Here is an 18,593-nt window from a genome sequence, read left to right on the forward strand (position 1 = left end):
TGTAGGTTATAACCATATCTGCTAAAATGTCAGTGTGGTGCATCTTCTGCACATCCATCCACTATATTCTGTATTTCATATTTATTGTTTACACTTATAGTCTTTGACAAACATTATGTCATTTCACTGTATATCTATGTATAGCTGGAATGACAGACTCTTGATATCTATCAAGACTGCAATAGACTGCAACTTAGAGTAAAAATAAAAGTAAAGAAAATGCCTCATTTGTCAGAAATGAAATCGCATTGACATGTGGGTGTTCATGGGTTTAGGGCAGGTGTTCATGGGTTTAGGGCGGGTGTTTATGGGTTTAGGGCAGGTGTTCATGGGTGTAGGACGGGTGTTCATGGGTTTAGAGCGGGTGTTCATGGGTTTAGAGCGGGTGTTCATGGGTTTAAGGTGGGTGTTCATGGGTGTAGGACAGGTGTTCATGGGTGTAGGACGGGTGTTCATGGGTTTAGAGCGGGTGTTCATGGGTTTAGAGCGGGTGTTTATGGGTTTAGGGCGGGTGTTCATGGGTTTAGGGCGGGTGTTCATGGGTTTAGGGCGGGTGTTCACGGGTTTAGGGCAGGTGTTCATGGGTTTAGGGCGGGTGTTCATGGGTGTAGGACGGGTGTTCATGGGTTTAGAGCGGGTGTTCATGGGTTTAGAGCGGGTGTTCATGGGTTTAAGGTGGGTGTTCATGGGTGTAGGACAGGTGTTCATGGGTGTAGGACGGGTGTTCATGGGTTTAGAGCGGGTGTTCATGGGTTTAGAGCGGGTGTTTATGGGTTTAGGGCGGGTGTTCATGGGTTTAGGGCGGGTGTTCATGGGTTTAGGGTGGGTGTTCATGGGTTTAGGGCAGGTGTTCATGGGCTTAGGGTGGGTGTTTATGGGTTTAGGGTGGGTGTTCATGGGTTTAGGGCGGGTGTTCATGGGTTTAGAGCGGGTGTTCATGGGTTTAGGGCAGGTGTTCATGGGTTTAGGGTGGGTGTTCATGGGTTTAGGGCAGGTGTTCATGGGTTTAGGGTGGGTGTTCATGTGCTTAGGGTGGGTGTTTATGGGTTTAGGGCGGGTGTTCATGGGTTTAGGGTGGGTGTTTATGGGTTTAGGGCGGGTGTTTATGGGTTTAGGGCGGGTGTTCATGGGTTTAGGGTGGATGTTCATGGGCAACTCTCCTGGGGTCTTAGCCCACCATCCATACATTTCTAGTAACGCCCCTGCAAAGGTGCATTAGCGCTGCATTGTTGCTGCCGCGCTGCACGCAGTTGGTGTGAAAGGTCACTATGGCAATGTTCCATTCAAGTGATTTTTACGAAAATTGCTTTAGCATTTAAAATGTTGTAGGTACTTTACATTTACATTTATATATAAGGCATTTAGCAGACACTCTTATCCAGAGTGACTTACAAAAGTGATTTGTCATTTACTCATAGAATACATCCTAGCTGGTAAGATAGGTTAGAGTCCTACATACCAATGAACTAGAATACTGTAGAATACAGGGATCAATGCTGATACCTAGATGTACAAAATACATAAGCTCTATCTTAAACAATGATAAGTGCAATAAACAATAAGTGCTAGAGTTTGTTAAACAACATAAACAATACCCTAAAATAAGAACTAATTTAGTAAGTCAATATGAGAGCAGGTTCCATTGTCCTTTAAATATTCTGCAAATAGATGGGAATTTCAAAAAGGAATTGAGTACCTTTGCTTTGGTGAATCTGTAGCCATGGTAACGCTTATCAGGCGTTAACTCAGATTCTGCCATTAATTAGATTAATCAGATTCTGAAATCTGACTTGCAGCTGTTTGCTATTTTGTTTTTGTCAAAATATTTATGTGGTGCAGATGCAGAAACTTCCCTTGAGGTCTAACCTTGGTTGAAGGAAAGACCAGAGATCTGAAGTTCCGTTGATCAAACAGATTTAAACATCTGGGGTTGATCTCATATCTGCTATCTGGATCTCATAACTGCTGTCTCCTCTATTCCTCTGTCCTACCTCCCCAGTCCGTGACCCGGAAACAGACTGCAATTAGTTTGTTACACAGAGTCAGTTGGTTGGACAACTTTTCTCTTTCAGTGAATGAAATAATTTGGAAAATGTATTTAGTGTTTACTGAGGTTGTTTGTCAGGATCAAATGTTGTATGAAGATCTGAATCCATCCATCAATCCATCTGTTTATGGGGTTATCCATCCATCCATCTCTTTATGGGATCATCCATCCATTTATCTCTTTCTGGGCCCATCCATCCATCCATCCATCCATTTCTTTATGGGCTCATCCATCCATCCATCCATCCATCCATCCATCCATCCATCCATCTCTTTATGGGTTCATCCATCCATCCATCCATCCATCCATCCATCCATCCATCTCTTTATGGTCTCATCCTTCACATCACAGCGAGTAGCTGTGAGTAATGACCGGTTGACCTGCCAGTATGACTTGGAAACCTGTTCTCTTATGTGTGTGTGTGTGTGTGTGTGTGTGTCTGTGTCTGTCTGTCTGTCTTTCTCCGCCAGTGTGAGCAAATTTGATTGTGTATAATCTGATTAGTACGTGTGTGTGTGTTAGTACACGAGTCTGTGCATATGTCTACCTGTGTGGGGTTTGCTAGTCATGCTCTGATTGAACTGAGTGGGCTTTCAGTGCTGGGGTCCCTGGGGTCGTTGGGGTAACAGAGGTCATTCTCACACAAATGGTTGGGTCAGTGATTTAAATTGGGGTTAATGCCCAGAGCAGGAAGAGAGACAGAGAGAGACACACACTGGGTCAGTGAAATGACACGTTCTTGTTCTGTTTGACCAAACTCAGATGAATGATGCATGTGATGCCTTTCCTTTCGGGGAATATGCGTTACCTGCGTTATTTGGGAGTTATGGGGCCATTCCAGATGCCCGCTTTTGTTCACGGCATCAATGCAGGAACTTCATGTATGCTAGTTTTTTGTTATTAACCAATCAGCTATTGAGATTTTCTCAGGGGGTAGGATTTACTGCAAAGGCAGAATTTCGATACGTTTTCTGATGAGATTTATTTGTACATTGGGAATGTAATGTGGTCCAAATGTGAGAGAAGTCCAGATTTATATATTCCCAGGTTAGCCTGTGAAGTGTAGCTCTGTGTATATGCTACAGAGCAGGACATTGTTAGGAACGCCACTGTACTGCTGCAAAGCATGGCAGGAAATGTTAATATATGAGCAGACTTTGCACATTCCCAAATGATAGGCAAATCTAGGAAATTTAGCTCTATCTAAACGGCATACTGTTGTCCTGGGCCAAGGTTTCATTTTTACTCATTCATTTATACATTAACAGATCTGATCTATAAAAAGTAGCTCTATGTGCACGGCACATGTTGTAAGTGTTGGGGGGGGGGGGGGTAGTGTTAGTCTCAACAGGAAAGCCCGCCTCTTTACAGCCATGTCATCACAGCTGGGTCGACACGGCAACCACAGGAACAGAGGCCTGTCCTTAGATGAACTACAGCATACTCATGTGAGCATGCGCGCCCGCGCACACACACACACATACACACGCACACACACACACACACACACACACACACACACACACACACACACACACACACACACACCATATCAAGCCTTGGCAGTCCTCCCGTTCCCATGATAACACTCTCTTTCACATGCACACAGGCAGCCATGCAGCTGTTGATTAAGAACAACCTATACACTATTCCCATGCACACACACAGAGGCATGAGATCCAGAGAAAGACATGATTGAGAGAAAGAGAGAAAAAGGGAGGGAGAGAGAGAGAGAGAGAGAGAGAGAGAGAGAGATGAGTATGATCATAACCAGCTGCCTGCTATTTGAAACAAAACTATGTGTTTGTGTGTGAGTGTGTGTGTGTGTGTGTCTTGCTGAGTGTAGCCAAAAGCTGAATGCTGCTTATTGTGTTTGGCTGAGCTTCGTCTGCAAACATATTAGTGTTAAAAAAATGGAGTATATGCACACAGTGCCATACACACTCACACACACACATTATGACGTGTTAACACACACACACCTTCAAAGACACCTGGCCTCCACATAATTACAGTATTGTATGACTGTATTGAGAGCTGCAGTTAAAGACAGCAGGTGATTATGAGTGGGAGATGTGTGTGTGTGTGTGTGTGTGTAACAATGTCTCTAGAGTCAAGTCCCCTTGGCCACCTGTTAAATTAATTTATTTTTTTAAACAATAGATCTCTACGGGCTGTTTGGCGACAGTTCGACACAGAGAGAGGAGAGGAGAGAGAGGGAGACATGCAGGCAGAGAGGCTGGTGGGCAGAGCGACAGGTGAGCAGAGAGACAGGTGAGCAGAGAGACAGGCGGGCAGAGAGACAGGCGGGCAGAGAGACAGGCAGGCAGAGAGACAGGTGAGCAGAGAGACAGGCGGGCAGAGAGACAGGTGAGCAGAGAGACAGGCGGGCAGAGAGACAGGCGGGCAGAGAGACAGGCGAGCAGAGAGACAGGCGGGCAGAGAGACAGGCGGGCAGAGAGACAGGTGGGCAGAGAGACAGGCGGGCAGAGAGACAGGCGAGCAGAGAGACAGGCGGGCAGAGAGACAGGTGAGCAGAGAGACAGGTGGGCAGAGAGACAGGTGGGCCATATTTCAGCTTCATCTAATCATGTCAGTGTGTTCAAAAATCCATTAAAAAAGGAACTCAAATGACAAAAATGCGCAGGTGCTCAAAAATGTCTCATGCCTCTTATTGCATCTTGGGGGACTGTGAACTCAATATTCAAAATCTTAACATTTCTCCATCCTTTATTTGCACCAAGCATTCATCAGAAGCTAAACTAGCACTAGAAGAGTTATAAAGGGTCCTAAATAATTTAGAAAGGTTCCTTGATGCAGGAGCCGAATGACTATCTGACAGCCCTGGGGATGAAGAGACACAGTCCGGATAAAGGGACAGGCTGGAGGACGTGGACAGCAGACGGGGATGGAAAGGGTCTGTTCCACTTGGCACTGAGCCAAGCAGCGGGACATGTGCACTCTTGGACTGCACAGTGCCCAGTCCTCCGCGGGGACCTGGAGTGTGTTTATGCTTTCACAAGATGAGCAGAAGGACGGAAACCATCGAACTCTACTGAGATTTAATGTTCATATCAAATTCTGCATCACTGGAGATCTCAGTGGCGGCTTTGTTGGACTGGCGCAATCGTCCCTAACCTTTGAGACTACATACTGCTTCTCTCTCTCCTTTTCTCTCCCCCCTCTCTCTCCCTCTTTTCCTCGTACTTCTTTTTTCTCTCCATTTCCCTTGAAATTTACTGCCATGACATCTATGCTGCATTTTCCAAACTCTTTCTAGAATTTCAACATCTCATTTTTGAAGATTTTCTGTGCATCATTGTGTGTTGTGGGCCTCCAGTCCAGCAACAGACAACCAGAGCATTACACAAATGAACTATTCCACAAATATGCATAACTGTAAGCAGCATGAACAACGTAATAAAATTGTGAATTGTTTCATTTGCTAATGTGTTTGTGGGAGATGGAGAGAGAAATTTTTAACTTTTATTACTATTACTACAGATTAATATTATTATTATTAATGGTAATAGGACTACTGATAGTTATATCATTATTGTTGTTGTTACTATTATTGTTGGCGGTAATATAGTTGTTTTATTGGTGTTAATATCTTCAAAGCTTTGGCAACACAAATATGAATGGCATGCCAGTAAAGCACCACTGAATTGAACTGAGCTGATATATAGCAGATCCACTAGCTTACCCGGTGGAAGGTGTTAACTTTATCTTGGTATGAAGACAACAGTTCTTATAGATCATACACACACCAGTGCAAGCATTATCAAATACTACTGCGCACACACTCATCAAATCTTACAATGGGCTTCGATCTGTATGGAAATTAAATGGGGCACATAAAACACACAAGCATGCATACACACACTGACACACATAAATCATATGTGGGTCGATAGTTACCAGGTGCACAAGAGTGAGTGTGTGTGTGTTTATTTAGTGTATCTTTTTTGGGCCCCCCTAAGTGAACAATGACCTGGAAAGTACAGGGGGAGAGAGAGAGAGGGAGGGAGAGAGAGAGGATGAGGGAGGGAGAGAGAGAGAGAGAGAGAGAGAGAGAGAGAGAGAGAGAGAGAGAGAGAGAGAGAGAGAGAGAGAGAGAGAGAGGGAGGGAGAGAGAGTGAGAGAGAGAGAGAGAGAGAGGGAGGGAGAGAGAGAGCGAGCGAGAGAGAGAGAGAGAGAGAGAGAGAGAGAGAGAGAGAGAGAGGGAGGGAGAGAGAGTGAGAGAGAGAGAGAGAGAGAGAGAGGGAGGGAGAGAGAGAGGGAGAGAGAGAGGGAGAGAGAGCGAGCGAGAGAGAGAGAGAGCAAGAGAGAGAGAGAGAGAGAGAATTTGTTGTGTGCAGCCACAGGAGATATCTACAGTTTCTTTTAAATGCTGAGGTGAAGTGTCTTTGTGTATGTGTGTGTGGAGTATCCAATTTTTGGCAGCCTTTAAGGTTGTAAGTGGAGTGCGGGAGATTAAAGCTCAGAAGGTGAAACAATGCGTTGTTTTCATCCAGTGGGAAGCACCATGTGCTCGTGTTCCACTGCTGGAGCAGAGCCTCTCTGGTTAAGAGCCTCCCGTCTGGTCCCTTATCATGCAGCTGTTATCGAGCACTCAGCTCTTCCATTACCTTTCAACACATTTTTGCTCTGTCCTGACAAGTCACAGGCTTCTTTTTCGCTGCTACACCCCGCGTGACAGACCCATATTTTGTGGTACACTTGGACGGGTTTGGCGGAGAACAGCAGCTCCGCGCGCCTGCGGCTCGGTGGCCTCCTTCAAGGGGAGGACTTGCTTTCACTCGTCGGTTCCTAACCGAGCTGGAGTTTCAGGAGCTTAGATGTGTGGGAGCGCTAAAACCACAGTCTGTCCAACATGCTCAAAGAGCCCCTGTGTTCAGCAGCGGGTAGATTACAGAGAACGAACCATTGCAGCAGTAAAGCAAATATGTTTATTAAGCACTTTAATATACGTTGGGGTGGGGGGGATATAATACAAGAAAAAAAAAAAATCAAAATGCAAGGTTTAAATGTACATGGTAAGCTATTTACAGTCAAACATCTCTCCACCGGCTCCTAATGGCCCTAAGGGTTAGACGCTCCAGCCAGAGGACATGCAGTATAGGCAGGACAGAGAATCATGGCAGCTTGACATTTCTGAATATTGTGCAGAATTCATTTGCAAAGTTGATCTCTTTTCCTTTCCCTCCATCTCACTCGCTCTGCCTTCAGCGCAAGGCTCTCATTCAGATGTCCTGTTTTTCATTAGTCTGTTTGCCCGTTTGTTGATTAATTTGTTCGCTTTTCTTCTCATCCCTGGTACAGTTTGGCGAATGCTACCCTACAGCACGTCTTCTCCCTCTCTCAGCAGGAACAGATGTCTTAAATCCCTGGACGGTGTTCCATGACCCCTCCCCCCTCTCTCCAAAAGAGAGGGCCTTCTTTAATACTGGGCCCTCACTAAGTGTTTCAACTTTGGCATGACCAGTATACATTTCAGACTATGCCCTGAAACCAAAATATTCATTATGCCTGGTGTGTACGGTAAGAGGTTACAGTGACTGGATTTGACCTCACCGAATCACATATATGTGAATACCCAGGCAAAGGTGTAAGCCTAGAGCAGTCATATACTGACACACGGGGTGATCATGTAATAGCGTGGTCATATAATAGAGCAGTCACATACTGACACACGGGGTGGTCGTGTACTAGAGCGGTCATATCCTGACACACGGGGTACTCCCCTCTCTCTATCCTTCTCTCACTCTCCCTTTCTCTATGCTTCTCTCTCTCACACTCTCTCCCCGCTCTCTCCTTTCCTAGTCGTGTACTAGAGCGGTCATATCCGACACACGGGGCAGTCGTGTACTGGAGCGGTCATATCCGGACACACGGGGCAGTCGTGTACTGGAGCGGTCATATCCGGACACACGGGGCAGTGTGTCCGGATAGTGTCCGAATAGTGTGTACTGGAGCGGTCATATCCTGACACACAGGGTGGGCTTTCAGGAAACAGATGAACCATCCTGGACTGGAAACCAGTCAGTTCTGTGCTGCGTTAGTCATACACATCTTAGTCCCTTGCACAAGGTCACTGAGAACTTCTTTGCCTTTAGCACCGTATTCTTTTAACGCTACACATCAGATGTTTAAATTTGTTTGTAAATAATTCAACACACCAAAGAAATGTATATTAAAAACAACAAACACACACACACACGCACCAAAACAACCCAGCAAAACTACAAAAATGGGTCCCACAGGGACTAAATAAAAATGTCGATGAAAGCAACCCCTCCCCTGGCAGGGCGCCAGTAACACTACAATACACATGATATAAGGTTAAAATAAGACTGTCATAAGATGTAGGCAAGAAAAATGAAAAAGATTTGTAATTGCAGGCAAAAATCTGCTCACAGCACCATGGTATAGCATAAAGCATAACTGCAAGTGGCTTTCTCCAAAATAAATACGGCTGATTACACTGAAGAGGACTAACTTGAGGCTGCTTTACATGCATCCCGCGGACCTTGGATGTTATTTGTACTCATAATTTGGGATCCTATACCTGGCTGTGCTCATGTGACTTACGAGATAGGGGTAGTATTTTCAGATATTATTGATCACCTTGGTATTTTGCTTGTCTGGTATGCTGCTGTTCTTTTTGGACATTTCACTTAGGTAGAAAAATAATGTATTAACACCAAAAAAAGCCAGAAACATGAAATGTGTATTTCTTTTGAACAGTTACTAGGATTAAAATAAAAACAAGCACCAGAGAGAAAAACAATGAACAAAAGTGATTTGGTTTTTTTTTTTTCTCTTTTCAAAACAAAAGTGCATATTAAATATCAATACATTAAATTAAAATGATGGGTGTGCATGAATGAGTAGGCTTTATCGGTAGGCACATTAAAAGTCTTTTCACGTTAGCCTTTTGCTGCCATCAACATTCATTCTTTCATTGGGTTTGGCTTTGTTCACCCTCCTCCTTGCCATTTTGCCTGAATACGAGGGAACGTTCCACTGAGGGTGGCGAAGCCGTGACGTCTGCGAGCGTATGCGTAATGTTCAGACTGCAGGGGTTAATCGAGGGCTATTTCCTTTGGGGAAGGCGTAACTGTATCGGTGATGCATTTGTATCTGATCCTGTATCGAGTGCTCTTCATCCACGGCCCCGGCTCTTTGTTCCGAGGAAAACCGTTGCTCGGGCACATTCTCCATGAGGGCTGGATGATGGATTCAGCTCAAGACGCCTGCAAGGACCAACGAAATGAACTGGGTTAGCATTCGGTTGGAAAATGTTTTCCTGGCACGATGTCGACGTTTTTACCAGAAATACACGAATAATTCTATTACGGTCAGTTTAATGACAGCGTAATAGACTATGGTAATAGAACATTTATGAAACTAAAGACCAATTACCCACTAAGTGTAACATTTACCGTGGCTTAGAGCCATGTGATGTCAGAACACCAAACCTAAAGAGCAAAATTAGAGCTTTATGCACAGCTCTTAGCATGTTTCAGAGCTGCACTATAATCTCACTCGTGGTGTGGATGCTGGGTACAAATCTGCGGGTAGTCATGGAACGAGTCTCTTGCCAACTTACATGCAAGTGGTCATAAATAAAACATGGTTCTTTTCATTCACTTACCAGTTATAAAGGTGTCTCTTTTTTGTAGTTAAATCCAGGCTCAGATCCTTCAATCTGCAGTTTCAGGGCTTGTTTAAGGCTCAGTTCCGTCTCCCCTATTGGGTAGCTGTCGAGGACGTCCTGGTGAACCCTGTTGTGCATGGTCCTGGAGACCGAGACCCTCCCTAAGAAAACCTGATTCCCCTGCAGGTGGTACTTGGGGTTGGTCATAATCCCATTCCTCTTCTTCTCCGCACAGCTCTGCTGCTGGATGTAAACCTCCTGAGACTGTCCAGAATCCAGGGAGCTGGGGCCTCCCAGCACTATCTTACAGTGAGGATCCTTCACCGCGATACTCGATACTGGCTTGTTGAGAGCGATCCTTTTATCAAACTGGGTCATCTCGTATTCCAGAACCTGACCCTGTGGAAGAGCGCTGCTGTTCTTCATCTTCTTCTTGTCCCCTGGGCCTTCCTTTCTCGGGCAGCTGTTTGTCCCGTTCCGGCTCTTTCCACCTTTAGAAGACTTCAGGCCTGGTTTCGCTTGACTCCAGTCAAGCTCACTCACAGGAGACCCTGGCAGGGGGCCGGTCGACTTGGTTGTGGAAGAGGGGGAGACTACAGACTGTCTACTGCGACTGCGAGGCAGCGAGTGCTGCTGGATCTGCTCGGTGAAGCTGAGCCCGTGGAAACTGTCTATGGGTACGGTCTGGGCCGTCGAGGTGGATGACGTGGTCCTCAGCGAGGAGTTCTTTGAGCTTTTGAGGGAGTTGTTGGAAAGGGAGGACTTCTGTCTGTCTACGGTGGAGTCTGGAGATTCTGAAGGGGAGCTGAAAGCATGGACGGGTCCATTCGACAAACCGCGACCCGCCGACTGGATGTCCCCTGCTCCGGTGCTGCCAGAACTGCTGGACTTGATGGTGAGCGACTGCATCTTTCCTGTGCTTTGCTCCATGGTATGGACAGGCGAGGGACTGCAGCCGTTGATGCTGGTGGCGCCGTATTTCTCCAGGAGCTTGATGATCACCGCGTGCCCTCCTTTGGCTGCCACCCGTATGGCCGTGCGGCCGAACTGATCCGCGTGGTTGGGGTCTGCGCCATGCTCTAAAAGGATGTGGACCACGTCCATGTGGCCCTCTTGAGCCGCGATACCCAGTGCGGTGGCTCCCTGGTTGCATGTGTGGTCAACGTGGGTGCCGTTGTCGATTAGAAATTGGACAACTTTTGTGTGCCCTTGCCACGCAGCGGACTGAAGAGCAGACCGCTTCTCGTTGTCACATGAGTTAACATCTGCGTGGTAGCTGATTAGCAATCGCACCATTTCTAAATGGCCCTGCCAACACGACACGTGGAGCGCCGTTCTGCCCTCAGAATCGCTCACCTCCACATTGGCACCATTCTCTAGGAAATACTCTGCCATAGCCAGCTGATTCTCAAGAGCCAGTATATATAAGGTCGGGCGACCATCGGCGTCTTTATAGTCTATGTCGGCTCCGTGGCTCAGCAAAAGCTCAACAATATCTCGGTGTCCTTCCAGGGCTGCCACCCGGAGAGAGTTTCTCCCATCGTAGCCTCTCTGATCGATGCAAGACTTATTCTCAAGGAGGATACGTACGCAGTCGTAATGGCCCTCTTGAGCAGCCAAAATCAAGGGTATACGTCCATCGTTATCCACCTCGGCGCATCGGGCGCCTTGCTCAATGAGGGCATCACATACCTGCCTGTGCCCTTCAAACACGGCCATGTGCAAGGGTGTCCAGCCGGCATCGTCTCTGTGGTTCTCATCTAGGCCTCTGTCCAGCAGAGTCCGGACCACTTCCACGTTGCCCTGGGCAGAAGCTATGCTGAGCACTGTTCTTCCTTCGCTGTCGATACTGTCCACGGCAGCGCCCCAGAAAAGCAGCGTATTGACCACGGACGCATGTCCCATGGATGCAGCAGCCAGCAGGGGGGTTCGCCCGTTATTGTCCGTGTGGTCAACGTCCGCACCTCCTTCCAGAAGCAAGTCCACGACGTCCACGTGTCCTTCATAGGCGGCAACCAGAAGGGGGGTCATGCAGTCTTTGTCACAGTGGTCCACTTCCGCACCACGGTCGATGAGAAGGCTGACCACTGATGCGTGGCCTTTGCTCGCAGGCACACAGAGAGCTGCAACGGACAGTGCCGTGCGTCCGTCCACGTCCTCATGGTTGACTTCAGCGCCGTGCTCCAGCAGGTGCTCAACTATCTCCCTGTGGCCCATGTAGGCAGCGGCAATGAGTGCAGTCCTCCCTTCATTGTCTGCCTTGTTGACCTCTGCTCCATGCTGGAGGAGGTTAAGGACGATATCCTCGTGACCTCCCCACGCTGCTGCTCGAAGGGCGGTCCTGCTGTCTGCGTCTGCGCAGTCAACCTTTGCCCCTGCGTAAAGGAGGGCCGAGACTACCTCGGAGTGCCCGCCCCAGGCTGCAGACCTTAGCGCGGTCCATCCGTCGTGATCAGTATGGTTGATGTTCGCGTCACAGCCGATCAGGCAGTTGACAACCTTGGTGTGACCTTGCCTGGCAGCAAGCGTGAGGGGTGTCTGTCCGTGGTTGTCCTCGAGCTCCATGTTGGCCCCACGGGAGATGAGCAGGTTCACTACGTCCAGGTTTCCACTGTATGCTGCATTAGCTAGCAGCGTTCGCCCGCTGGAGTTACTCTGGTTGACGGAAGCCCCGTTGTCCAGCAGGGTGCAGATGGAGTCCTCCCGCTCCAGGGCCTGCTGCACTATGCACGACGCGTGGTCATCCTCGTTGCTGATGTGAGCGCCGGCTTTGACTAGTAGCTGCAACACCTCCTGCTCTTTGGGGATGGATGTGGAAAGGGAATCTTTTGCAGGCGTGCCGTTCCACACCATCCACAGGGCCAGGTTAAAGGGCTCAATCTGAAGATTGGAGTTGATCAAGTGCAGGGCGAACTCCTGCACCTCCAGGGGTTTCAGCTGCTTGGCTCTGCAGGTATAGCTCATGGCCATCATACGGTGACCCTCGGCAGCGTTGCACAGGTATTTCTGCGTGCAGTGCTTAACATCCAGGAGCCACTCAGCGAAGCTGTAGTGAAACAGGATCTTGGTACCTCCAAGTCCGTCAACCAGTAACTTGGACAGGATGTCCATCTTTTTCTGGAAGTCCTCCATGGTCAGGCACATGTTCTTAGTCCACACGGCATGGTAGAGCTCTTTGACTGTCAGAGGCCTGCAGGCGGCCAGAATTACGTTCAGAATGGGCTGCACCTTCGCAAACTGCTTCCGGACGAACAGCCGCTGGCAGAGCCACAGGTAGAGTCCATTCAAGGTTCCCGGGATGTCGCGGATCTCACGCAGCATGATGAAACTCTCCACCACGCCGTCCAGGACGCGCTCCAGGTACAGGAAGCAGCCACTGCTCTTGATGTGGAGCTGGTTCAGCATCTCTGCTGTCTCCTTGGTGAGGTGCTGCCGGAGTGCCTCCTCCTGGTCCAGCCGGTGCAGGATATACTGCTGGACGTCCTTGACGATGTACGCTTTGCGCAGGTCATCCAGGCTGATTTTGCGAAAGCCTGTAAAGACAGAGAAAGGACACGGTGTCGTTAGATCGATCTGTCAAAGCAGATCAGCTGTAGCTGGGCAGAGAGGACCTGCAGTTAGAACTGAGCACCAGGACATTTCAGTTAACGGCACATCATATAATCGGTAAACCTTGAAAGAAGAAAAATGAAAATTCTGGAAAACAGCAAAATCCCACCAACTATGACAAAGAGCATAAATACATCTCCGAACATGGCAATAATCATGTTTAAATACACCAATGAAATACAGTCTCAGGGTTCATTTATTTAACTGCATTGAGCGCAATTCTATTTTGTGAAGATAATCACATTTTAATTGGCCCTCTGACAAACTGCGGTGGAACAGCGCCCAGGTGCTTCCCCATGAAGGCCGTGGAAGAGTGAAAATTTTAAATGCCCGTCTACGCCGGAGCAGGGGACCCGTCTGGAGCTGGTGCAAAACAATGTTCCGGTTCGGCCACAAAAGATGAAAGAACCGTTTCTGTATCGGCAACGAATGGAATGTCTTTGCTTCTGATGTCAAGTAAACAGCTAAAGAAGCATTATTGGTTCCTGGAGCTGGACCAGGGACATCTAAACAGGCTTCTCAGATCTGTGATGCCCTCACACACTCACGGCACCCGCTGCATGTGCTGACCTTTACTAGGGTGTGTGTGTGCCAGCAAAACCTCCGCGCTAAAGCAGATCGCTTTTAGATAAGTGCAAATTCCTCACTTTTATCTCTGGCACAGGCATAGGGACAACAATCTCGCACAGACGCACATCAGGAGACTTGAGGGCAGGAGATGCATTTAGGCGAGGACTTATTTACTGTTTCCATAGACGAGTGAGACAAGCCTTCTCTGTAAACTCCTCCACTGAATTCAAGATATTTCTTTTTCCATACGCTTCTGCTGGGACAAACAACCCCCAACACCAATAGCTCCACAAAATACAACAATCCCTGTATTCCCATTTGTGTCTTTGAGAAATAAGTATTTACACGGGTCCATCCCATCATTAAGCTATAATTATAAAATTTGCATTTTAAATGACCTGGGTAATTTTGACATTGACTTCCAAATGTAACTAATAGAGTTCTAATTAAAAACTACAAACCTTAATATAAAATGGCACACCTGCAATAAACAAAAACAGGACAGATAAAATCTTGTTTAGATGTTTACTATTTAAATCCGCTCTGCAGTAATCTCTGTAGTACCTAATCTTTCTCTCCTGAATTCTTTAAATGCCTGTGAGATGCACCTTCCTGGTTTGTGGCACACGCTACTCCCATTTCTTTTAAAAATTCTTTAATTTCTCATGTCACAAACGTGCTGACGATCTGAATACCCTGACGTGTTGAGAGACCTGCTCCTTGCTGCCTGAGGTCATCCTACCCGCAGCCGTTTTCGCCGTTAGCAGGGCGTTTCCCACAGACCGTCCCACGGGACTGCATTCATTTCCAGGGCCACTGCCCTAGACTTCCTCCTCAATCCAGGAACTAGATGGGCTGAAGCAGCAAGAGAGATTTAACAGGAAAACAGGGGCAGGGGGTGAGGGACTGATGCCTGCAGTCTGCAGTCTTGCCAGCGGGCTTGTTTGTAACTTTTCCCCCTGTCTGTTTAGGGAGGTTGCTTGAACGTTTGGTTTGGAGGCCTGCCATCAGTTATAAGGTTCATGGAGTTTAACAGAGGATAACAAACAAACGGCCTTCTAGTAATTGGAAACTTCTGAGAAATTGGAAATTTCTTCAAATACATTTCGGAGTGGAACGAAATGCTTTTATTCGGCACTCCTGTTTCCTTAAAAGGAGCATTTTCAAGAAACGGGTATTTCTCGGAGCCCACAGAAATATGTCACAGTGTATTTTGTGCCTTTAGAAAGTCTGGAGACTGAAATTGGATTGATTAGCAATGCATATGTCAAAACAGCAACACGCTGGGAGTTTTAGACCCAGCTGAGGACAAGAAATAAAAAAGCAACAAACATACGAGACAAAGAAATAGAAAAAAGTTTTCCTGGGGCTTAGGGGGCACTCCCAGCAGCCTGCTTGACCCCCCCCCGAAGGACCACCTCCAATTGTGAGCGACCACTGCCTGTCCTCACCTGTGTCTGTTTACGCTCGAACACACCAGACAGCCTGCAGCACAGAAATGACATGTGCACACTTTCTGTAACACCTCCGCCTACAGCTTCAGCGCCGTGGCAGGCCAGAGACAAGCCACACTCGGGCAGGTGCGTCCGAGCGATCCAGCACATGGTGCTGCCCCGGGAGGAAGCATCTCCACCTTGCGCCCCTCGCGGTCTCCTTCTCCATCTCCACGCTGCCTGGCACAGAGGTCGCACTGAGCCAGCAGACGGTGGCTCATGCAGGCAAACGCGTCCATGAAGGTGTCGAGAACATTTCTGCTTTGATCGCACCAGTTTTATTACAGTTCACACACACGCACACAAACACCTGGATACAGAGAGCAAATACGTATGCACTAAACATATGTTAACAGTGCACCCCTACTGAAGTGTGTTTAGTCTGCTATATTCTACACAGCACATGTAGTAAGGTGTGTGTGGGCATGTGTAGTGTACTGTATACTGTGTGTGTGTCAGCACGTGTAGTGTCGTGTGTGTGTGTGGGCCTGTGTAGGAGAGGCGGAGCTTGGCGCTCGGCCACACCTACAGCCGCCATGGCGATGGAGAGATGGAGCTTGGGGCTCAGCCACATCTGCTGCCAGAGTCTCGGCAAATGGACACGGAGCCATACACTACACACACACACACACACACACACACACACACACACACACACACACACACAGAGGAGATCAGATGACAGCCTCGAGACAGGCACAGTGTGTGTGTATATGTGCGTGTGTGAGAAATTTGAGAGCACCCTCACGCTCAGAGTGCCACATTTGGATGCATCAGCAAATCAAATGGAGCGTGTTCTCCTCACCTCCCCAGCTCAGGACACATCCAGAATGGAAAAAGAAACATTATGTGCTCTCCCTCCTCGCCTCCCCATCACTCTTTTCTTCTCCTCCCCTCCCCTCATCACTCTTCTCCTCTCCTCTCTCTCCATCACTCTTCTTTTCTCCTCTCCTCCCCTCATCACTTCTCTCCTCATCACTCTTTTCCTCCCCTCTCTCCATCACTCTTCTCTTCTCCTCCCCTTCTCTCATCACTCTTCTCTTCTCCACTCCCCCCTCCCCTCTCCTCCCCTCTCCATCACTCTTCTCTTCTCCTCTCCTCATCACTCTTCTCCTCCCCTCTCTCCATCACTCTTCTCTTCTCCTCTCCTTCTCTCATCACTCTTCTCCTCTCCTCCCCCCTCTCCCCATCACTTCTCCTCTCCTCATCACTCTTCTCCTCTCCTCTCCTCTCCCCATGACTTCTTCTCTCCTCCCCTCTCTCCATCACTCTTCTCCTCTCCTCCACTCCCCTCCCCTCTCTCATCACTCTTCTCTTCTCCTCCCCTCTCATCACTCTTCTCTTTTCCTCTCCTCCATCACTCTTCTCCTCTCCTCCCCTCATCACTCTTCTCTTCTCCTCCCCTTCTCTCATCACTCTTCTCCTCCCCTCCCCTCTCATCACTCTTCTCCACTCCCCCCTCCCCTCTCCCCATCACTCTTCTCCTCTCCAGCACTCTTCTCCTCTCCTCATCACTCTCCTCCTCCCTCTCCCATCACTCTTCTCCTCTCCTCTCTCCATCACTCTTCTCTTCTCCTCTCCTCTCCTCCCCCCTCTCCCCATCACTTCTCCTCTCCTCATCACTCTTCTCCTCTCCTCTCCTCCCCTCTCTCCATCACTCTTCTCCTCTCCTCCACTCCCCTCCCCTCTCTCATCACTCTTCTCTTCTCCTCCCCTCTCATCACTCTTCTCTTTTCCTCTCCTCCATCACTCTTCTCCTCTCCTCCCCTCATCACTCTTCTCTTCTCCTCCCCTTCTCTCATCACTCTTCTCCTCCCCTCCCCTCTCATCACTCTTCTCCACTCCCCCCTCCCCTCTCCCCATCACTCTTCTCCTCTCCTCTCCAGCACTCTTCTCCTCTCCTCATCACTCTCCTCCTCCCTCTCCCATCACTCTTCTCCTCTCCTCTCTCCATCACTCTTCTCTTCTCTTCTCCTCTCCTCTCCTCCCCCCTCTCCCCATCACTTCTCCTCTCCTCATCACTCTTCTCTTCTCCTCCCCTCTCTCCATCACTCTTCTCTTCTCCTCTCCTTCTCTCATCACTCTTCTCCTCTCCTCCCCCCTCTCCCCATCACTTCTCCTCTCCTCATCACTCTTCTCCTCTCCTCTCCTCCCCTCTCCCCATGACTTCTTCTCTCCTCCCCTCTCTCCATCACTCTTCTCCTCTCCTCCACTCCCCTCCCCTCTCTCATCACTCTTCTCTTCTCCTCCCCTCTCATCACTCTTCTCTTTTCCTCTCCTCCATCACTCTTCTCCTCTCCTCCCCTCATCACTCTTCTCTTCTCCTCCCCTTCTCTCATCACTCTTCTCCTCCCCTCCCCTCTCATCACTCTTCTCCACTCCCCCCTCCCCTCTCCCCATCACTCTTCTCCTCTCCAGCACTCTTCTCCTCTCCTCATCACTCTCCTCCTCCCTCTCCCATCACTCTTCTCCTCTCCTCTCTCCATCACTCTTCTCTTCTCCTCTCCTCTCCTCCCCCCTCTCCCCATCACTTCTCCTCTCCTCATCACTCTTCTCCTCTCCTCTCCTCCCCTCTCTCCATCACTCTTCTCCTCTCCTCCACTCCCCTCCCCTCTCTCATCACTCTTCTCTTCTCCTCCCCTCTCATCACTCTTCTCTTTTCCTCTCCTCCATCACTCTTCTCCTCTCCTCCCCTCATCACTCTTCTCTTCTCCTCCCCTTCTCTCATCACTCTTCTCCTCCCCTCCCCTCTCATCACTCTTCTCCACTCCCCCCCTCCCCTCTCCCCATCACTCTTCTCCTCTCCTCTCCAGCACTCTTCTCCTCTCCTCATCACTCTCCTCCTCCCTCTCCCATCACTCTTCTCCTCTCCTCTCTCCATCACTCTTCTCTTCTCTTCTCCTCTCCTCTCCTCCCCCCTCTCCCCATCACTTCTCCTCTCCTCATCACTCTTCTCCTCTCCTCTCCTCTCTCCATCACTCTTCTCCTCTCCTCCACTCCCCTCTCTCATCACTCTTCTCTTCTCCTCCCCTCTCATCACTCTTCTCTTTTCCTCTCCTCCATCACTCTTCTCTTCTCCTCTCCTCCCCTCATCACTCTTCTCTTCTCCTCCCCTCCCCTCTCATCACTCTTCTCCACTCCCCCCTCCCCTCTCCCCATCACTCTTCTCCATCACTCTTCTCCTCTCCTCTCCAGCACTCTTCTCCTCTCC

General features: G+C 48.7%; 2 protein-coding genes across 3 annotated transcripts in view; both read right to left on the reverse strand.

Moving 5' to 3' along the window:
• Positions 1-231: 231 nt before the first annotated feature.
• On the reverse strand, positions 232-1,188 carry LOC118242449 (extensin-like). The gene has a single exon (XM_035533872.1). It carries the CDS (start codon positions 1,186-1,188, stop codon positions 232-234), a length of 957 nt encoding a protein of 318 aa, XP_035389765.1.
• Positions 1,189-8,131: 6,943 nt separating this feature from the next.
• The window catches only part of ankrd50 (ankyrin repeat domain 50), a 32,070-nt gene continuing 21,608 nt past the window's right edge, over positions 8,132-18,593 (reverse strand). For both annotated transcript variants that reach the window (XM_027032021.2, XM_035526475.1), the window contains exons 4-5: positions 9,708-13,243; positions 8,132-9,306 (exon numbers count right to left, since the gene is read on the reverse strand). In XM_027032021.2, the coding sequence (XP_026887822.2) occupies positions 9,711-13,243 (3,533 nt within the window). In that variant the 3' untranslated portion in view covers positions 8,132-9,306; positions 9,708-9,710. The remainder of the gene's footprint in view (positions 9,307-9,707; positions 13,244-18,593) is intronic.

Source organism: Electrophorus electricus, chromosome 1 (assembly GCF_013358815.1).
Source record: "Electrophorus electricus isolate fEleEle1 chromosome 1, fEleEle1.pri, whole genome shotgun sequence".
NCBI classification, from domain to species: Eukaryota; Metazoa; Chordata; class Actinopteri; order Gymnotiformes; family Gymnotidae; genus Electrophorus; species Electrophorus electricus.